Source organism: Bubalus bubalis, chromosome 10 (assembly GCF_019923935.1).
Source record: "Bubalus bubalis isolate 160015118507 breed Murrah chromosome 10, NDDB_SH_1, whole genome shotgun sequence".
NCBI classification, from domain to species: Eukaryota; Metazoa; Chordata; class Mammalia; order Artiodactyla; family Bovidae; genus Bubalus; species Bubalus bubalis.
Genome location: NC_059166.1, coordinates 65,836,595 through 65,859,240, shown reverse-complemented (window position 1 = coordinate 65,859,240; position 22,646 = coordinate 65,836,595). Strand labels below are relative to the sequence as shown.

The window sequence follows — 22,646 nt, the reverse complement described above, 5'->3', positions numbered from 1 at the left end:
TTTGAAACAAATAACTGAATATATTTCATGAATCTATTTTATCTCCTTTATTGGTTTATTGCTATACAACCTTGAATGTTGCTTTGGATTACTTTAAGGCTTAAGGTATACATCTTAACATTTCAGTATGCCTTCAATAACACTATACTACTTTTAATGTGAGAAAATTACAGGAGTATATTCCATTTCCCCTCTCACATCCTGCATTACTTTGTTGTTATATATACTTCTACATATACCATAAACGCCACAACACATCATTATTTCTTCTTTAAGCAATCATCTCTTTAAGAAATTTTTCAAGAGAAGTATTTTGTGTCTACCCACATATATATCATTTTCAGTGTTCTTTATCCCTTGGAGTAGGTCTACATTTCCATTCAAAGTCATTTTCCTTTTTTTTCCCCTGCCTGCCACAGATACTGTGTTTTGGTGTCATGTTTGCAAGTGCTTGTGGTGTACTTCCAAACGTTGTTCATCAAGTATTTCTGGCTCTCTGTTTTCCAGAATTTGTAATTCCTGCCCTCCTTATGATTACTTGGAGCCCATGTGACTAGTTTTATCCTGACTTATATAGACTTAGGTCCTGCCATAATAAAAACATAAAATGTAAGTCACTAGCATAGCAGTCAAGCAGCAAGTATCAAGAAAATTATTCCTGGAAACTTTAAGGATAATGATAGTTATCTAAGTTGTTCAGTGGCAAACCTATTGGAAAAAATCTTTGGAAAACTCTGTGATAACCTAGAAAGCAGCTGATTTGCTAATGAACTTGAATGCTAGGTGAAGAGGTTGAAAGACAGAATGTAAGTAAGTAAGTGGAGGCCTTGGATGCTAATCCTAGCCAAACCCAGGAGAAGCAAGTTGAGATCAACTGAAGAGCAGCTCTCCACCTTCTATTTACTTGTTTATATCCTAACCCACTGAATCCTATTACACATACTCAGCGCTACACAACATGGTCACAATTTTTTTGAGTATTTAGGGTGTATCTTCAATTATGCAAGCCTCTTGGAGCTGGATCTATGTCTTAATTTCTTCTGAATCCTCCAGAAGGTCTAGAAGTTAATGTTGGGAGCATGCGGCTTCACCATACACAGCTTAGGTCTCTGAAGCGCCATTTTAGTCAGAGGGTATAATCACCTAGTTTCGGCTGTACCCTGACACGTCTATCGGTCTGGGGTTTCTTTGTGCTCATCCACAGTCTGTTTTCTATCAGAACAAAGGGCTTGTTGAATAGATAAAGTAACGCAGCCTCTCAAGTAATCGGAATAAACGGAATTTGACCCACTGACTCGAGCATTAAGACTGAACGAAGACTAAACCTCTGACAGATCAAGACAGCTTTAAAGACACGTGTTTTAAAATCCTACTCCAAAGCCTAGTTACCCGCCAGTTACCACGGCCTCCGGAGCTGCCGACGCTCAAAGATGTTGATAAGGCAGCGAGGATCCGCGGTCCGGAGGCCCAGTCACTATGGTAACGGTGAGACGCAAGTACACTTGCGCGGCCTTCTGATGGAAAATCTAGAGAGGAGCGGAGCCACGGCGGCGATTTGCGGCAGCGGAGTGACTTACGGCCGCCCCGCCCCCTTGGAGAGCGCCCGTTGGTGGGCGCGGAATACGGAGGCTGGCGCGGGCTCGGGTGCGGTGGGCTGGCCGTGCCGAAGCATGACCCAGTCGGTGGTCGTACAGGGTAAGCCTCCTTGGGAGGATGGAGACCCAGTCGCCGCCGAGGCGAGTGGCCCTTTTTTCCGCCTAATGTCTGTTCTCTTTTCTTCCTGGAAACAGTGGGCCAGTGCGGAAACCAGATCGGCTGCTGCTTCTGGGACCTGGCGCTAAGGGAGCACGCCGCCGTCAACAAGGTATTGCTAACCCTAACTCCCCACCCGCACCCCAGATCTGTCACTGAGGCTCTTCCAAAAAATAAGCAAGAATTACTCTCTGTGAGCTCTTGTCTGGCCAATATTTTTATATGAGATCTTCTCGGTAGAGGGCAAACTGGGTTTTGTTTTTAAATTTTATTGAAGTACAGTTGATTTAAGGGCTTCGTTGGTGGCTCAGCGGTAAAGAATCCGCCTGCCAATGCAGGAGACGGGGGTTTGATCCCTGGGTCAGGAAGATTACCTGGAGTAGGAAACGGCAGCACACTCCAGTATTGGTGGTGGTTCCCAGGTGGCGCTAGTGGTAAAGAACCCACCTGCCAATGCAGATATAAGAGACCCTGGGAATCCCGTGGACAGGGGAGCCTGGCGGGTGACAGTCCATGAGGTCGCAAAAGAGTGGGACACGACTTAGCAACTAAAACAACAACATGGTTGATTTACAATGTTGTGGTTATTTCTTCTGCACAGCAAAGTGACTCAAACTTACGGACAAACGTTAAGGACAAATTTAAGTTGGCGTTAGACACACAACAGTCTTAAGGAACACTGGCCAGAGACCTTAGTCTTAATTCTCAAAGTTGCATCTTTGTCAGGGTTCTTGGGCGAAGCAATGATACAGCATATGTGAAAGTAGTCGTTCAGTCGCTAAGTCATGTCCGACTTTATGACCCCGTGGACTACAGCAGGCCACTCTGCATTAATAGGTAACATGTGTGGTACTGTAATCCTTAATTTAACCAGTTAGCTTTTTAAATGATTGCCAAGACTCTAAGGAAAGCTTTCATTTGATGCACCTGTTCTACACTTCTGTGAAGACATCATTCTTCAGTACCGTCAGCTGAATTTAATCCAAAGATCTCATGATATTTCCTGTTCTCTAGATTGGAAGAATGAATCTCAGCATTTTATGATGATTTGCTTTTTTTTTATTGTAGCTGTATGCCAGCCTTTAAAGTACTGTGGGATAATTAAATTAATAATCCTTAAATTAAAAGGATTTAATTTGGAAAAGAGGCTAAATGTAATCAAATTCCAATACATATATTTTTTCTTTTTAGAAAGGGATTTATGATGAGGCAATAAGCAGCTTCTTTAGAAATGTGGATACCAGGTAAGATGGGGTTAAAGTTTATCACATAGCATAATGATTATTTTTATGTCAGCAGTTTGGGATACAATTTTTCAAAGGACAATAACAGTTGATAGCTGTAAAGAAGTTGTCCATCTTTTTGTTTGTTTTTCTCATTATTGAAAGCATATTCTCTTGTCATTAATATTCTCATATCATTCAGCAGAGCAGGACTACGTTTCCTTTCTATTCCTTTATATCAAGAAATAAAAAGAACCTTTAATGTGTGTTCTTTTACTTGACCTTGAAATAAAGTTTCACTAAAAGGAATGCTGAAAATTTCCCTGAGACTATCTTGTTAATGCATTCAATAATGGCTAACTTTTGAAAGAAAACTGTACTGTTTACATTCCTGTGATATTATTTGTGGTCAGCAGTATTTGCTCTACAAATAGAATGTGCTAAAAAGAAACAAACCAGATGTTTTCAGATTAGTTTTGTTAATTTAATAAAGAGTATATGTAAATATAGAGCTTCCCAGGTGGCTCAGTGGTAAAGAACTCAATGCAGGAGACGCTGGTTGTATTCCTGGGTCAGGAAGATGCCCTGGAAATGGCAACCCACTCCAGTATTCTTGTCTGGGAAATCCCATGGACAGAGGAGCCTGGTGGGCTACAGTCCATGGGATTGCAAAAGAGTTGGACATGACTTAGCGACTAAACAACAACCACAATATGTAAGTATATATCTTTTACCTGAAAGAGTAATATGATGTTCAGGGTATTTTTTCTAAGCTTTTAATGTTAAGTCATGAAGTTCATGCATTCTCAAAATGCTTAATACAACTAAACCTGCTTGGCTTGAACTGAAAAATAAATGGTTTATATGAGTTTTAATCTAATAAAAATTTCAGTTCTACTTTGAATTAGTTGGTTGGATATCTGAGGCAGTTATCTCCCAGGGAAGGCTAGTTAGGCCCCACTTTTTGGTGAATTTCAGATTTTGATCCTCAGGCTTGCAAACTCAGAAACTTCATTGACACCTTGAGAATGGGTCCACTGCTCTCCAGTACAGGCAGAAAACCAAACTAAAATGGGAGATTAAAAAGCAGAAAGTCAATGTAGTCATGGACAACAGGAACTATAACTCAAGACTAGATACTTATTATCTTTCACAGGCACATTCTGTTCTGTAAGAAATGTATCAGGATATCTAAGTAATAGAAGGTTGCTTAGTGACCATGGAATCAGACCAAAGTAAGTTAGATATATTACCTAACTTAACTTAATGACTGGTGTTATTTATCTTTATTAATATGAAGACATCTGTCATACAGACTAGGTTTCCTCTTGTTTGTACACTGTAATATCTTCTCCCTTAAGAGATTCAAATTTGCCTTTGCAGTACTTCCTTGTAGGTAGTATTCTAACTAAATTCGTACTCCCATTCCCTCTGTAATATTCCTTTTATTGTTACATAGTTGAGACTCAGCCTGGAAGCCATTCTCTCTTAATAAGGTGATTTTACATAACTATAGTTTCATCTCCTTGGTTTGTTTTATAGTTTAACCTGAGAGCATTCTTATTTCCCTAGTATCAAGTTTGAAGAGAAGGCCTTGGCATCTTGCTCTTCTTTCCATGCGCTATGAATACATGCAGCATCTATTCCACAAAGTAGTACAAAAATTCTTTTTCAAGAACAGGACTACATCTTTTTATATACTACTTTATCGATTTGAGGAAATTATCATACCTTTTTAATAGCATGATATGAATTTACCTATACCAAGGGTTGGCAAGCCTTTCCTATAAAGGACCAGATGGTAAATATTTTAGGTTTTGCGGACCATAAAGTCCATGTGCCACATCTCATTTAGTCTGCTCTGATAGCATGAATGCAGGTGCTGCTGCTGCTGCTAAGTCGCTTCAGTCGTGTCCAACTCTGTGCGACCCCTATAGACGGCAGCCCACCAGGCTCCCCCGTCCCTGGGATTCTCCAGGCAAGAACACTGGAGTGGGTTGCCATTTCCTTCTCCAGTGTATGGAAGTGAAAAGTGAAAGTGAAGTCGCTCAGTCGTGTCCGATTCTTCACGACCCCATGGACTGCAGCCTACCAGGCTCCTCCGTCCATGGGATTTTCCAGGCAAGAGTACTGGAGTGGGGTGCCATTGCCTTCTCCGGAATGCAGGTATAGATCATACATAAACAAACGATGTGACTTTGTTCCAGTAAAACTTGTTTTCACAAGTAGCTGGTCATAGCTGGCCTGAGGATTATATTTTATCAACTCCTGACCTATGGCATCATCTATATTCAATGCAGCTTTTCTTCGTATATTTTGTCTTGTAAACTATACTATATTGACCTCTACACTGTTTGTGGTCACAGATTTAGTTACTTTGGTAACCTATCTTCAACATGAAATTCTAGAAACAGCCTTAGATACTCAACAGTATATAACTGGTAGTTAGTTGATGTGTGTGTGGCTGCAACAGGAAGCCTCTCTAATGGTAGCTTAAACAGTAGATGTATCCAGTTATGTCACATTCAAAGAAAACTGGAAATCGGATGATCTCTGTGTGGAGAAGTGCCCTAAAGACCAAGATACTGTCATATTGTTTCATGTGTTGGTTTTTTGACCTCATGTTGTTTTACTTGTATCTATAAAATGACAGCCTCCACTGCCCGGAATCCCATCCATGTTCATGTTCAAGATAGGAAAAAGGACCAGCTGCGTCTGGTCATTTCTATCAGAAAGCTTCCCAGAATAACTCCTCTTTATCTCACTACCCAGAACTAGATTTCATGGCCAGCCCAAACTGCAAACAAAGGCAGGAAAATAAGTACCTCACTTTTTCAGCCTGATGGGAGATGGATAAGGGGGATGGAGGTTAAGAATGGCGCCTTTGTTGCCTTTTGTGTCTGCCTCTCTTGGCTTATAAGTAGCTTTACTCTACAAGTGGAAGTTAACCTTATTATCTAATAGCATTATTACCCATGGGCAATCTTACGACTTTTTCTCATGTTTTATCTTTCAGAGTGGTTGGTGATGGTGGCAGTATTTCCAAAGGGAAAATTCGTTCTTTAAAAGCACGTGTAAGTTGTATACACTTGGATTCTTACATTGCATGTGTTTTTAAAATAACTGTACTTCTGTAACTATCATTAGAATAAAATTTTACTTTAACTTCTCAACTTTTAAAATATTTGCTAAGCCACATTTAATATAAATATGATTAAGCAGACATTTGTGTCTCCATGAAACTTCAGGGGAAAAATTTTGTGCTTAAAAATGCTGCATATTTAGCATTTTTTGTCTAAATATTTTAGGGGAAATATGTGTCTAGATAAATAATAAAAGCCATCTTAACTCTAAGCCTAAAATACGTTCTCAGTCCAGTTGCTCAGTCATGTCTGACTCTTTGTGACCCCTTGGACTGCAGCACACCAGGCTTCCCTGTCCATCACTGACTCCTGGAACTTGCTCAAACTCATGTCCATCAAGTTGGTGATGCCATCCAACCATCTCATCCTGTGTCATTCCTTTCTCCTGCCTTCAGTCTTTCCCAGCAGCGGGATCTTTTCCAGTGAGTCACTTCTTCACATCAGGTGGCCAAAGTATTGGAGCTTCAGCTTCAGCATTCAATCCTTCAGTGAATATTCAGGACTGATATCCTTTACAATTGACTGGTTTGATCTTGCAGTCCAAGGGGCTTTCAAGAGTATTCTCCAACATCACAGTTCAAAACCATCAATTCTTCAGCAATCAGCTTTCTTTATGTTCCAACTCTCACATCCATACATGACTACTGGAAAAACCACAGCTCTGACTAGATGGACTTTTGTTGGCAAAGTAATGTCTCTGCTTTTTAATATGCTGTCTAAGTTTGTCATAGCTTTTCTTCCAAGGGAGCAAGTGTCTTAATTTCATAGCTGCATTCACCATCTGCAGTGATTTTGGAGCCTAAGAAAATAAAGCCTGTCACTGTTTCCATTGTTTCCCCCTCTATTTGCCATGAAGTGATGGGACCTGATGCCATGATCTTCATTTTTTTAATGTTGAGTTTTAAGCTAGCTTTTTAACTCTCCTCTTTCAACTTAATCAACAGGCTCTTCAGTTCCTCTTTGCTTTCTGTCATAAGGGTGGTGTCATCTGTGTATCTGAGGTTACTGATATTTCTCCCGGCAGTCTTGATTCCAGCTTGTGCTTCATCCAGCCTAGCATTTTGCGTGATGTACTCTGCATATAAATTAAATAAGCAGGGTGATAATATACACTCTTAACATGCCCCTTTCATGATTTGGAACCAGTTCGTTGTTCCATGTCCAGTTCTAACTGTTGCTTCTTGACCTGCATACTGGTTTTTCAGGAGGCAGGTGAGGTGGTCTGGTATTCCCATCTCTTTCAGAATTCTCCACAGTTTATTGTGATCCACACAGTGAAAGGCTTTAGCATAGTCAATGAAGCAGAAATAAATGTTTTTCTGGAATTCTCTTGCTTTTTCGATGATTCAGCGAATGTTGGCAGTTTGATCTCTGGTTCCTCTGCCTTTTCTGAATCCAGCTTGAACATCTGAAAGTTCATGGTTCATGTACTGTTGAAGCCTAGCTTGGAGAATTTTGAACATTACTTTACTAGCATGTGAGATGAGTGCAGTTGTTCAGTAACTTGAACATTCTTTGGCATTGCCTTTCTTTGGGATTGGAATGAAAACTGACCTTGTCCAGTCCTCTGGCCACTGCTGAGTTTTCCAAATTTGCTGGCATATTGAGTGCAGCACTTTCACAGCATCATCTTTTAGGATTTGAAATAGCTCAACTAGAATTCCATCACCTCTACTAGCTTTGTTCGTAGTGATGTTTCCTAAGGCCCACTTGACTTCCCATTCCAGGATGTCTGGCTCTAGGTGAGTGATCACACCATTTTGGTTATCTGGGTAATTAGGATCTTTTTTGTACAGTTCTTCTGTGTATTCTTGCCACCACCTCTTAATATCTTCTGCTTCTGTTAGGTCCATACCATTTCTGTCCTTTATTATGCACATCTTTGCACGAAATGTTCTCTTGGTATCTCTGATTTTCTTGACGAGATCTCTAGTCTTTCCCATTCTATTGTTTTCCTCTATTTCTTTGCACTGATTACTGAGGAAGGCTTTCTTATCTCTCCTTGCTATTCTTTTGAACTTTGCATTCAGATGGATATGTCTTTCATTTTCTCCCTTGCCTTTCACTTCTATTCTTTTCTCAGCTATTTGTAAGGCCTCCCCAGACAACCATTTTGCATTTTTGCATTTCTTTTTCTTGGGGATGATTTTGATCACCGCCTCCTGTGCAGTTACAAACCTCCATCCATAGTTCTTCAGGCAGTCTGTCTGTCAGATCTAATCCCTTGAATCTATTTGTCACTTCCACTGTATAATTGTAAGGGATTTTATTTAGGTCATACCTGAATGGTCTAGTGATTTTCCCTACTTTTCAGGTTAAGTCTGAAGTTTGCAATAAGGAGTTCATGATCTGAGCCTCAGTCAGCTCCCAGTCTTGATTTTACTGACTGTATAGAGCTTCTCCATCTTCAACTGCAAAGAATATAATCAATCTGCTTTCGGTATTGACCATCTGGTGATGTCCATGTATAGAGTCATCTCTTACATTTTGGTAGAGGGTGTTTACTATGTCCACTGTGTTCTCTTGGCAAAACTGTTAGCCTTTGCCCTGCTTCATTTTGTACTCCAAGGCCAAACTTGCCTGTTACTCCAAGTATATCTCTTGACTTCCTGCTTTTGCATTCCAGCCCCCTACGCAACTTCCATCACCAGACGCAGCCACTACTGGGCGTTGTTTTCACTTTGGCTCAGCCTCTTAATTCTTTTTATGGCTGTTCCTCCACTCTTCTCCAGTAGTCTGTTGGGCACCTACCGACCTGGGGAGTTCATCTTTCAGTGTTGTATCTTTTTGCATTTTCATACTCTTCATGGGGTTCTCAAGATAAGAATACTGAAGTGGTTTGCCATTCCCTTTTCCAAAATACATTCTCATGGAGGTTAATTTTCATTTGAATATGGTGAAAATTTTCTTTTCAACATAGTTATTGCTCCCAATACAAAGCATGCATTCAGCCATATTGTAGTGAATGAATACATTACCATAACTATGTAAAAACTCCTGAACAAAAATACTTCTAGTCAATAGCTTGTGTTTAGTCTCAAGCTAATTCTAACAACACTTCTGTGATTGTGTCTCTGCAACAAACTGTTTTTTCCAACTGTTGATCAGTAATATTTGATTGTGACAAAAATAAAGGTAGTTTAGATGCTATGTAAATAATTGAGATGATAAGGATCAGACCTGGAGGAGTGGCTAAAAGAGTAGAGAACAGTAGTGTTGTGGTACCTGGGTACCATCTCCTTGTGTTTTAGGAGACCATGTGCTTATTAGGATAATTGATTAACCTAATTAGAATAATCGATTAACCTTTGGTATAGTTCATGCCTTAGGGAGTATGTTAGTCCCTACCAGATCTTACTCAGAGATAAAGAAATGTTGACTTTTCCTAGTCCACTCCCAGTTTGAGCTCTTTCTTACCACCATACCAGTGAGCAAGGTGGGAAATGGAGGAAACACTGTTGGGAAAGAGTAAATCAGCATGTTTCTGTAGCCTTTGACTTTTTTCCTAGAAAGTTTTCTTCCATTTCTCCTTAGTAGTCTTGGTATCATGTGGCTACAATCACTGAAGAGTCTAAACTTTAAATGATAACTTGGTAGTTGGGTTCCTCCCCTGTGTCCAATATCTTAGGTTAACAGGCAAACACTCAGAATTTGGTGAATCCTGTATTACAAGTAGGGAAGGCTGAAAGGCCTGATAGCTATCACCAGGCAGCTCTGGAATAAAATAATAAACATCAAATCTTAGAAGCTGTGACTCCAGACCTAGGCTGGCTAAGTGAGGAGAATAATTCCTTCCAATTGCCATTAACTTCCAAGGGAGAAACAGTGGTCTGATATGACAAAGGAAAGATCGAAAGAGTTATAAACTGTCAGGGTTTAGTGCTAAGTGACTATGAAAATGGTGATTCTCTCAAAACTGACTTCAGGAGGTTCTCATCTTCTTTTTAGTAATAGATGTTGTCTCCCATGTCAGTGAAGCTTGTGGCATTTATGAGTTTGTGAATTTTTATTGTGAGTTAGTGGTGGGGAGGGACACCATCGTCATCTTTGACATCTGTCCAGTACCTTGGCTTTGCACATATAAGTAGTTTACTGATTTGAACTGGACAGTTTTCAGCTGTGATTTCATAAAGAGTAGCATGGTTGTACCTAGTGAGCAAATACATTAATGCACCCTACATTCATTGAGAATTTTTTCTGGTTAAGGTTACCATCTAGACTTCTGAGACCTTGTTCTCAAGACATTTATAGTCACATAGGCACATAAATCAGACATGGCTGAGTGACTTTTGCTATAGCTATCCGTACTTTCCCCTGGAGAAGGAAATGGCAACCCACTCCAGTATTCTGGCCTGGAAAATTTTATGGACAGAGGAGCCTGATGGGCTACAGTCCATGGGGTCACAAAGAGTCGGACACGACTAAGCAGCTAACCCTAGGCATATGCATAAAAGAATTGTTAGAAAACCAGAGAGAATCATTCAGTTCCCTTTTTTCCTACTTATTCTTTGGATAAAGGTTCAGAATCCATCTTTTCATTGTATTCCACTTTTGGAGCAGAGTGAAATTAATTTTTTAATTTTTGTAACAAATTCTATATGAAAGCCTCAAAGATTTGATTGGGTTTAAATTATAAAAAGAAAAATGCAACTATAAGCTCAAAAATGGTTTTTATTTATAGAGTGACTAAAGAAAAATATGCTGATTACATTTTATTTCTCTTTCTCAGGCTGTTTTGATTGACATGGAGGAAGGGGTAGTAAATGAAATTCTTCAGGGACCATTGAGAGATGTATTTGATAGTAAGCAGCTCATCACTGATATTTCTGGCTCGGGGAATAATTGGTGAGATTATGCCGAATGTAAAAATCAAATGTCATCTGAAAAACATGAGGAATCTTTGTTTCATTCTGTTAGGTCCTACTGACATGAAAGCAAGATGTAATTTGCCACGCCTCACACTAGGCCTTTCAGCCCATCATCTTTCCCTTCATAGGTGATGGTGTTTCACAATGCTTGGAGGCTGTCTGCATCCTAGTTGTTTCTCTCTCTCTCTTTTTTTTAAAGAAAAAGATGAATCATGAAAAATTCATTTACTAAAATTTCTCCTTGTAATTTGATTCTTCGTAAATGCTAGGTAGTGACAAAAATTGCAAGTATAAACTGTTCTCTTACCTATTACTATAGGTAATAGTAAAGATGCTATCAAAGTTTTCCTGTCAATCAGATTTAATAGAAAATGATCATACAAATACCGAGATGCAAACCAGCATGTATAACTTATTCTGTAACTTTTGAGTTACACCTGACCACATGTTGTGTGGGAGTCATTCTTACATTTCAGTTCACTGTAATAATACTTGCAAATCTGGGCAACCAAAAAGGCTGGCAGAGCCTCATGAATATTAGTACCAGATGAAGTGTGTGGCATTTCATCTAGTACTAACATGATGTGACCAATGTTTTTCTCATATTTTAAGCCTAAGGTCCATTTAGAATTTTTTATTTTTCATGTCTTTCTAGTTGACCACAATCTGCTTTTTAATACATAACATACACCATAGTCAGAGATTAAGTGAAGATGAGGAAAAAAATCTATGTAACTAAAACTCATTTTGTTGTATTTATACCTTAAGAGAAGATAAATTTTAAAAACTGTAGTTTAATATCCATTGATAGTGAACTATCTTACCAGGTTATTTATGGATTATATTTTTAAATATATATATGTGTGTGTGTTTATTTGCTCAATTTTCTACCAAATATCTTTGAGATTATATAATATGATTTATTGATATTAAACAGGAATAGAATTTACTTAAAATGGTAAAAATACCTTTTCAAGTTTATAGTCTTTTAAGTCAGAAATAATAAAATCTTGAAATAATAAATGCAAGATTTTTTTTTTTATCTGTATTCTTTTTTCTAGGGCTGTGGGTCACAAAGTCTTTGGCAGTCTTTATCAGGAAAAGATTTTAGAGAAGCTCAGAAAGTCAGCAGAGCACTGTGATTGTTTGCAGTGTTTTTTTATAATACATTCCATGGGAGGAGGTAAAATTATTCAATCATTTGTCTATTACAGTGTGAAAATGCAAGTGGGTATTCATTTTGCCAACATTTCAGGCCTTTACTTTAAAAAGATAGAACTATTAAGAATTAAGAGTATGTTTATGAGTGCATGTACATAACAGCTTTTTATCTTAACTTTTTGTCAAATTGTGTCACTCTGACCATTTTTTACAAACTTAAAAGCATTTAAAGAGCCAATAGAACTGAATCTGAACAAGCTTTTCTTCTATGTTTAGTGGAAAGTAGATTTCAGTATAAGCTTTTTGAGAATGCTGCCTTTCTCCTAACAGTTTCCTTATGTGAGTCCGCATCCTAACTAGAGCTAAGTGTTTGTGCATATTCATAGATGTGCTTGCAGAAGAATATCAGTACCCTTTCTTTAACCACCTTCAGCCCTTTCTTGTGTTCAATAAGAGAAATAAGTAAAAGAAATCCTCTTAGCTCCTTTAAATCATTCCTTACATGGTAATTAACCACCTTAACCTAGAATAAATGATCTGCATTGCTTTCTTTCCCAGGGAAGCCTGTACCTTGCAAGTGAAGTATTTTGCTCCTCTGTTCCATGAAGTAGAAACTGATCATAATTTGTTAATTTCAAAAGAGAATTAGCCTATTTTAAAAGAAAAATTTGCCACACTTTTTTCCTCCAAGCTGAGATTAAGATTTTTATATTCAACAGGTTATGTACAATTGACTTTCATTATTATTCAGTATGATAGTATTTGAAAATTAAAATTGCAGTGTAACCATGCCTTTAGAAGGCCATTATAATAATTAAATTAAGAAACTAGTTTTCTTTGTACTGACATAATTAACCTGCAGATTTTGAGTAAGTTTTCCAAAAAATATCAGTTTGATTTATAGTTCTTTATGGTACCTTTTTATATCCCTTTATTACTCAGAATCTCAGTAGATTGTACTTTATTCATAGTTCACTGAAAATGGCAAATATACTTGAAACAATATTGAAGTTTAAAAATGAAGTCTTTTCCCACATCTAATCCCTAATCTCTCTCCTCACAGATAGTCAAGTTTGCCAGTGTCTCTCCTTCCAGATATTTTCTGTGCACATTTTGTGTGTTTTTACATAAACAAGATCATGCAATACATATTACTCTACCATATTTTCACCTTAAATTGTTTCTGAACCTTTTTTCAATATCAGCCCTGTCCGATTGTGTAAATATATAATTTTTGAAGTCAGTTCCTCATTAATGGATGTCAAATTGTCCATGGCTTTTAGTTACGACATAAAAATCCCCAGCAGACATTTGGTATCTGCATCTTTGTTCGTTTGTGCCACAATATCTGTAAACAATATTCCAAGATAGGAAAGTGGAACCAAGGTTTGTTGGTACATTTTAAGTTTTGATTGATACTACTAAATTATCTTGCCACAATACTGCGCCAATCTGTATTATTAGCAGCAATTTATAAGAGCTTATTTCCCCACACTGTCACCAACACTGCATATTATAAGACATTAATATATTCAAAATTATATTGTGTTAATTTGCATTTTTAATTAGATGAAATATTGAGTATCTTTATATCAATTTGCAATTTGATTTATTATTTGGTTTATTTTATTGTAATAATTATAATTATTATAATTTATATCCTTAGCTCATTTTTCCATTGCATTATTCATGTTTTTTACTGTTGATTTGTAACTCTCTTTATTAAAGAAATTTAGTCCTCCATCATATGTTTTGAAGATTTTTTTCTTAGTTTGCCTTTTTTTCCCATATATATGGAAAGAGGAATTTTATTTTTAATGGAATCAAAACTGTCTTTCTCTATAATGGCTTTGGTTTTTTATAATGCTTAGAAAGTCCTTTTTAAGGATTAACCCCAAAAAATCTCTTTTTAACCCAAAAAATCTCCGTCACTTTCCTCTAATATTTTTAACATCATAACTTTTTAATATTTATTCACATGGGGTTAGAGCATTGGCTTTTAAACTTTTCTTTCATCAGAATAGCAAGAAGTACATTTTATATCACAGCCCAGCACACACACACAAACATGCACAAACTAAAACAGATTATTTACCCACACTATATGTGACTTACTAATATTTCTTTTGTTTCATTTAAGAAAAGAGAATACTAGTCGTGGTCTTATAAATTAGGTTTATAACCCACTAACGGTTCACAAGCCATACTTTGAAAACCACCAGGATAAAGGATTCCAGTTCTCTCTCTTTAAGTTTTAAGTTCTTAAAAATATCTGAATTTGTGTAAATAGAACTCTCTGTGTCAGAAAGTTACCTGAATGGAATTCTTAGAGTTTCTGCTTTTAGACAGATAGTAAAAAAGTTTCCTGTTTTAAAATTATGTAAATTATAGTTGGTCATGCTTAGCTTTAAACCGTTTTAACTCCGTGTTTTAAGTTGCTTCATGTCATGATACCATTCATCATTAAGATTATGTAGGTGCTACACTAAAGATGTCAAGATAGTTTGGTTTTTTTAAGTTGCTTCACATCAAGTGTAGACTGAACACTGTCTTAGGTGAATTTTTTACTCTTCGATCAGTTCTCTTGGCATCGTATGCTGCTAAGTCACTTCAGTCATGTCTGACTCTGTGCGACCCCATAGACGGCAGCCCACCAGGCTCCCCCGTCCCTGGGATTCTCCAGGCAAGAACACTGGACTGGGGTGCCATTGCCTTCTCCGTATAGATATAATTTAAATGTAAGAAAGTGTGAAGTGTAGAAAGGTCTCTTATCATCATAGCCAGACCCTGAGATTGAATTCATGACTTTAAGTCTCACTACCTATATTGTCTTCATTTCTTTATCTGAAATTAATTAGTTAATATATATATATAATCACAGGTATGAGTTGAAAATTGTCTTTAATAAATATTTTTACCAAAAATACCCCACAGAAATCCAGGTTCTTTACAATTACATTCTGAACCATTTATGCTGTTTTCTTTTTGAAATCTTAATCCTCAGGAACAGGATCTGGACTTGGCACATTTCTTTTAAAGGTGCTCGAGGATGAATTCCCAGAAGTATACAGATTCGTGACTTCAATTTATCCTTCTGGTGAGGATGATGTCATAACCTCACCTTACAATAGCATCTTGGCAATGAAGGAACTTAATGAGCATGCAGACTGTGTTTTGCCCATTGACAACCAAGTAAGAAATGGCATTGTAATTTATGGACATATTGTGTATACATTCAGTCTGTGTCATGCTTGTGTGTTTATGTGAAACAATCTCCACTTTTCAGCCTTTCCATCTAAGAGAAAAAATAAATTTAAATTGATTTTTTTTGTCTTCCTGGAAGAATTGTCATCTATGCCTTCCCTTCTTAATTAGCTTCTTTCCCAATATTTTTCCCTTAAAAGTCTTTATTTGACATCATTAGCAAAATTGACCTCATGGTGAATTCTGGAAAGTTGGGTGCAGCTATAAAGCCAAAGAGTCTGGTTACTTCAGGTACTGGAGTTTTTAAAAAGCGGCAGGAGAAACCTTTCGATGCAATGAACAACATTGTGGCAAATTTGCTGCTCAATTTAACAAGGTAATTCTATTCACAGTGTACCGAAGGGCAGTTTAAAAACTTCACTGTGCTTTTGATGATGTTTTGCAGTAGCATTTTTTAGTTAGTCTAAGTTATAGAAACTTCTTTAAAAATTTTATTTAAAAAATTTTAGTTTGTCTAGTATTTTCAGATCTTTGAATGATAGATCAGAATTTTATTTTCACTGACTTCAGAGCAGCATTTTCCCCAAGTACATTCCATGAAATATTAATAGGTGTTAAATGATTATAGGTTTTGTGGGAGATATACTTGAGAAACACTTTGGTTAGACAAAAGCAAATGTTTTTTCTTTTCCTTTCTGTAAATTAACCTTTTAAACCAGCTGATATATAACTTTATTAGCTGGTCCAAAATATTTGTTTGACTTTGATCTAAAAGATTACTTTGGCATTATTCTAAATTATAGCACATATAAGCAAACCCTGGGGGAATTTATTAATAGTAAGATTTATAGAATTAACTATTGAACTATATGTGTTTGATTCAATCTGAAGTCTGTTTTAAGTAAAAATTTATGTATATAATTAACAACTGTGGTCATGTGTCTGGTTATACTTTAGATAATCCAGAAATAAGAATTGCTATAGATGTTGTGTTATATTTTAATTATCTTTATACATTATGTTCATGATACTAAATTTCACTAATATAGAAAAAGCATTTATTCTCTACTAAAGTACAGTGTACAAAAGTAAAGTGCCTGCTGACTAAATCAAGCTACATTAATATTTTTCATGTTTTAATGTTAATTTTTTAGCTCTGCCAGGTTTGAAGGATCCCTTAATATGGACCTGAATGAAATCAGCATGAATTTAGTTCCTTTTCCTCAACTGCATTATCTTGTTTCAAGCCTAACACCTCTGTATACACTGGCAGATGTTAACATTCCTCCTCGAAGGTAAGATGTAGTAACTGTATTTCAATTACTTGAGGATTCAGATTACTTTAAAAACAAACACATTTTTAAGAGATAAGTGTATAATAACTCTAGTTGTTTCTACATATCATCTTCTTTGTGAGAAGTATATAAAATAGTTGATGACAGCCTTTTTCTATTCAGTGAATGCTGCTTCAGAAGTCAGTTTAAAATAAAAAATTTAAAAATAGAAGTCTTTTTAAAAATCTGAATATTAAGTTGTTTGAAATTAAATCTAATAACTGAATTTTAAAGATATAATTTTTATTGAAAAAGATTTAACAGCTTTGAAGTCTGACATACTTAAGCATGAATGCTAACTCTGTCACTCATTATAGGACCTTGGGCAGGAGACGAACTTTTAGTTTTCTCATCTTTAAAAATGAGAGTCAAAGTACCTACCTCATATGCATTTTGGGTGTATTAAATATGAGTATCTTTTAAAGCTCTTACCACAGTCTAGCACCATAGAAGGCTTACAGATATTGCTCTATTCAGTTGAGTTCAGTTGCTCAGTTGTGTCCGACTCTTTGCGATCCCATGCACTTCAGCACGCCAGGCCTCCCTGTTCATCACCAACTTCCAGAGTTGACTCAAACTCATGTCCATTGAGTCAGTGATGCCATCCAACCATCTCATCCTCTGTCGTCCCCTTTTCCTCCTGCCTTCAATCTTTGCCAGCATCAGGGTCTTTTCAAAAGAGTCAGTTCTTTGCATCAGGTGGCCAAAGGATTGGAGTTTCAGCTTCAGCATCAGTCCTTCCAATGAATATTCAGGACTGATTCCCTTTAGAATGGACTGGTTGGATCTCCTTGCAGTCCAAGGGACTCTCAAGAGTCTTCTCCAACACCACAGTTCAAAAGCATCAATTCTTCGACACTCAGCTTTCTTTATAGTCCAACTCTCACATCCATACATGACTACTGGAAAAACCATAGCTTTGAATGTTTGGACCTTTGTTAGCAAAGTAATGTCTCTGTTTTTTAATATGCTGTCTAAAGTCTCTCACTGTTTCCATTGTTTCCCCATCTATTTGCCATGAAGTGATGAGACCAGATGCCATGATTTTAGTTTTCTGAATGTTGAGTTTTAAGCCAACTTTTTCACTCTCCTCTTTGACTTTCATCAAGAGGCTCTTTATTTCCTCTCTGCTTTCTTCCATAAGGGTGGTGTTACCTGCACATCTGAGGTTATTGATATTTCTCCCAGCAATCTTGATTCTAGCTCATGCTTCATCCAGTCTAGCATTTCTCATGATGTAGTCTGCATATAAGTTAAATAAGCAGGGTGACAATATACAGCCTTGACGTACTCCTTTCCCGATTTTCTCTGTTATAGTTGTTATATATCATTTCCAGAATACCTTGTTTTGTAATTTAAGTATAAAAGTTACATCAATTTACTTAACAAAAAATGTAGTTGAATAATACTTAGTATATACAGTGATGATGAACTTGATAAGGTCACACTGACATTCACAGTTGACTCAGGAAAAAGGTCTTGTCAGACTCTGTTAGAGGAAAATCGGAATTCCCTGGCAGTCCAGTGGTTAGGGCTCCAAGCTTCCACTGCAGGCAGCCTGGGTTCCATCCCTATTGGGAGAACTAAGATCCCTCATGCTTCACTGTACAGCCCAAAAAATAAAATAAACTCTTTTAGAGGGAAGTATGTAAGTGATAAAGTGAAAACTAGATTACAGATCTTTTTTAAGAGTTTAAATTTAAATTTTGTCAAGCTAATTCTATATTGTGGAATGTCACAGTGATATTGATTAAATTTTATTTGAGCAAATAGCCAACTATGCCAACTAGTAGGCACAGTCTCTTTTTCTGTGTGAGATGCTAATGAGCTTAAGCAACTTGCACAATTTATTGAACATGGGAGACAACCATAAATGTTTGCTTGTATTATCAGCCCAGCATATTAAAAATGAGTATATTGGTGAAAGATACACCTTCACTGTGGACATACAGAATGTAAAGTGGTGCAAACTATTTATTGTACAGTAATGATTATCCAGACATTTAAAGTTAATCCTTAAAAGCTAAAGACGTGTAATTTCTAATTAAGTTCAGCATAATCCTCCTTGGTATATTTTGATAAAAATACCATGTCAACATTTAAAATGTTTGTTTATATAATTATAACTTGTTAAAGGTTTGTTTTTAATTAAAACATGTTAGGAAAATCGGTAGAGAACTTTAAAAATGTTAGACTCTTAAGAAACTAATCACAATGCTCTTTCTAGCGTTGTGTTCATCTCCTTTTTGCCTCTGCTATACTAGAGGTATTTCAAAGGCCACCATATCTATATACAAACATATTTATCCTTAAGCAAATGATAAATTGCTTTAAAATTATACTGTTAAAAGGCATAGTTTTAAAACTTTAATGTATTAGTAGTCTCCAACAACTAAGAATGATTTTTGGTTGTGCTTTGTATTAATAAATGTCATCTAGTCCATTTTTATCAATGAAAATAAAAAAAACACATATTGGAATGTGTATATGCTCCTTTAGATTCCTTATTTCTAATGTAAATATAAATATGCCAAGAATTATAAATAGCTCCTTGCTAATTGTTAAGTTTTTTGACAAATAGTAAATCAAGAATGAGTTTGCCTGCTTATTGTATAGTGGTTCTTAACCTTTTCTGGATTAAATGTCCAAAAGCACATACCAAAATTTTGAACACAGTAGAGGAATCATAAGTCCTCCAAAGCTCACCATCCACTGAGAGAGTCCTCTATCCTTCTTACTAGAGAAGAATGAGAATAGAATATAGCCTCCAGTAGAGTAGGGAATTGTTGTTCACTGCTGGGTCTCTTGCACCTAGAATGGTGCTTGGCATTTAGTAAATATCTACTGAATGAAATCACAGCATAGTGCAATTTCTGTGGCTCTTCCTAGACAGTCTGCAGATTCAACACACAGAGTTCTGGCTAGAGTTATCAAAGGAACTTAATCATACTTGTATTGAGTTAAGTAGGATTTAAGAATCAGACTGGGGCCGTATTAAAGGCCTAGGAGCCTGTTTTATTATATAAACTTCATCAGTCACTTTTATCTTCCTCTCTTTAAAGAATCAAAGAAGTTAAAAGACTTTATTCACTTAAAAGTATCCGTTTTCAGGAATAATAGTAGAAAGTTGTGTCTCTTTTAGAGAACTTAGTATTGTCCTTTGATAGTTTCCTCTTAATTATTCCTAACTAATTTGTAATATATTTTATAGACAGTAGTCTTAATAGGTTTTTAATTAGTTTTGATAGTTCTGATATTATGAAGTAGATAAGCATATTGAACTACGTAATAGTGATGTAAGTTTTAGACATTAGTACTACAGAGTTAACTGATGATTTAGTCAACATTTTGTAGCTATCTGAAATCACCAGTATATTGCAGAAGCTTTATCACCCCCCTCAAAATTGCTTGATTTCCTCTCCTCATATTTACCCAGATTGCTTTGAGAAAATGATAGCTGAGATTCAGAATATAATTGTGTGTGGTTTATTTACCTATAGATGACTGTCTTTTCATCTTATAGTTACAGATAGAAGAATGATATAATATTTGTATAAACAGTGACTCTTCCATTGTTCTAGGCTGGATCAGATGTTTTCAGATGCCTTTAGTAAAGATCACCAGCTAATTCGAGCTGACCCCAGACATAGTCTCTACCTCGCCTGTGCCCTCATGGTTAGAGGAAATGTACAAATTTCTGATCTCCGCAGAAACATTGAAAGGTTCGATTTTATACTTCTCAAGATAATGTGTTATGTGTACTGTTTGCAACCGTGGAGCATGTAGTTAAGTAGCATTGTGAACTTCAATTGAAGCGTGACCTTGAGCAAGCTACTTAGCCATCCTGAGCCTTATTTTTCCTCAAATTTAGAAAAGAGTAATAGTCCAAAGTTGTTCATTATGTTATGCACATTAAATGATGAGATGCTATCTTCTCATCATTTAATGTGTAAGTGTTCAGGAAATTTAACTATTGTTGTGTTTATTACCACCACTGCTACTCCACTGCTTCTTAGTTTCTTTTACTATTTATTGACAGTCTTTTGGTGAAGTTGCTTTATTGAATTTCAAAGCAAGGAAAATTATAATACCTTTATTTCTTTTCATCCCCAGATTTCTAATGTTAAAGAATGTTTCTAGCTTCTTGAATCACCATTACAGCCAATTTAACATCCCTTAGTTCACTGTCAGACTATACCTTGATACTGCTAGTATTAAAAATTAGATAACCTACATTATAATCTAAGCACTTAGAATGGTACCATTAGTAACATCCTAGTTTAACTAATGTGGGCGGCCATAATATGGCAGACATTTTAGCACTTTAATTCTTACCTTTGAGTTTTTGCATCTCAGATTAAAACCTTCTCTACAGTTTGTCTCCTGGAATCAAGAAGGCTGGAAGACCAGCTTGTGTTCGGTACCTCCCGTGGGCCATTCCCATTCATTATTAGCATTAGCAAACAACACGTGCGTGAAGCCTACCTTCATAGAACTGAGAGAGAGATTCTTAAGGCTCTACAAGAAGAAGGTAACTATCAGTACACCTTTCAACTGTGTGTTTATTTTGGCTGTTTACAGTCCATGGAGTTGCAAAGAGTCATACAGGACTGAGCGACTAAGCACACACAAGGGGTATTCTCAAGAATTACACTAATATAAAGCAGGCGTGATCCTGTTTGCTGTATCAATGTATTGATTTTAACTGAAGAGGAGAGGCTTACTCACACTCTAAATGAGAAATCTCATGAGTTTATAGGATTTGGGTTCTCATTTCCCTTGTAAAGCTGAGTGAACTATCACTTTAATAAGAATATTTACATTATAGGATAGTTGTCTGTATTAAATTCCTAAAACTGGTCAGCGTTGGTTTTTTTATTTATAGGCTCATCTTCATCACTATCTACAAATTGAAGGGATGGAGGAAAGCTGTTTCACAGAAGCCGTGTCATCTTTATCAGCACTTATACAGGAATATAACCAACTGGATGCCACAAAAAGCATGCCTGTGGAAGATTTACCTAGACTAAACGTAGCTATGTGAAAAAGAAACCCCAAAGATAAAACTTTTTTAATTTCACATTTTTTACCCCTTTACCTTTCTGTTTCAGAATTTTTGTGATTCAGAAAGCCTAATGTGTTTTTCATATTGGGAAGACTGTCTTTAGAATGGTTTCCATTTAATTACAATTTGTTGATGATACCATTGTGTGAAATTAGCAAGTACTAGTGCCTTAACGTCAAACATTTGTCTTCCAAAAAAGTCTTGTTTTCTAAAATTAAGAGAACAGAGCTCAACATTTTACTTTATTTATAGTCTCATATTTAGTCATTTATACAGAGATAATCATGTCTACAATAAAAAAATCTTGTACAGATATTTTTATAATTTGTTTTCATAGTCTGTTTAAATTCTGACTCTTTAAAAGTAAATACAGGAGTAGAACATAATATAAATATTTCTTTTGTGACAGCCACTAACTTCAGGAATAGATTTTATTACAATTTAAGGAGGTTTTATTTCTTCTTTGGGTAACCACTTGTTTGCACTCAAAAGAATCACAGTTTACAATTGTATTTGTATTAAGTTATTATAAAATGTTTTTTTAATCAAACCAGTTGATTTTGTAATAATAAATGTTCACATTTTAAAACTGTTCCTTGTTATCAGTTTTGATTGTCACTATTTATATAGCAAACAGAATATTACTAAGCTTGATACTTTCTTTGAAACTTTGCAGTAAATTTAATAGTCTAGTGAAAGTGTTCCAATTACTATAAATCTCCAGTTTTAGTCTTCAGCATTAATTTATTATGTATTTCAAATTCACTGATGGACTTACCATTTAAGGAAGTAATTTTGAGAAAATTTATTTTCAAGCCAAAAAAAATCTTGTGTGCTTTCTTTAGTGTTATTTTTTTAATTTATTTCCTTTTCAAAGTAAGTATATTACTGCTCTT

At 36.1% G+C, this 22,646-nt stretch overlaps 1 protein-coding gene across 3 annotated transcripts; it reads left to right on the top strand.

The window, feature by feature from the left end:
• The first annotated feature begins 1,409 nt into the window (after positions 1-1,409).
• Positions 1,410-22,342, top strand: TUBE1 (tubulin epsilon 1). Of its 3 annotated transcripts, none has more exons than XR_003112028.2 (12): positions 1,416-1,695; positions 1,791-1,864; positions 2,944-2,996; positions 5,992-6,049; positions 10,848-10,963; positions 12,048-12,169; positions 15,152-15,339; positions 15,552-15,727; positions 16,506-16,646; positions 20,267-20,407; positions 21,061-21,216; positions 21,571-21,733. XR_003112028.2 is itself a non-coding variant. In XM_006070087.4 (12 exons), exons 1-12 carry the CDS (start codon positions 1,431-1,433, stop codon positions 21,727-21,729), a joined length of 1,668 nt encoding a protein of 555 aa, XP_006070149.2. In that variant the 5' UTR covers positions 1,418-1,430; the 3' UTR covers positions 21,730-22,342. The 3 variants fall into 3 exon arrangements, 2 of the variants coding, with proteins under 2 accessions (XP_025150513.2, XP_006070149.2); XM_006070087.4 differs by having other exon boundaries at positions 1,418-1,695; positions 21,042-21,216; positions 21,571-22,342; XM_025294728.3 differs by lacking the exons at positions 20,267-20,407; positions 21,061-21,216 and having other exon boundaries at positions 1,410-1,695; positions 21,571-22,342.
• The last annotated feature ends 304 nt before the right edge of the window (positions 22,343-22,646 follow it).

What these genes read in the sequence shown, in the direction of transcription:
- TUBE1 (XM_006070087.4), top strand. Translation starts at nt 1,431, where the DNA reads ATGTTGATAAGGCAGCGAGGATCCGCGGTCCGGAGGCCCAGTCACTAT. An exon ending in TTGCTGCTCAATTTAACAAG is followed by an intron (nt 15,728 to 16,505) that starts GTAATTCTATTC and finishes TTAATTTTTTAG; the next exon opens with CTCTGCCAGGTTTGAAGGAT. An exon ending in TAAGGCTCTACAAGAAGAAG is followed by an intron (nt 21,217 to 21,570) that starts GTAACTATCAGT and finishes TTTTATTTATAG; the next exon opens with GCTCATCTTCATCACTATCT.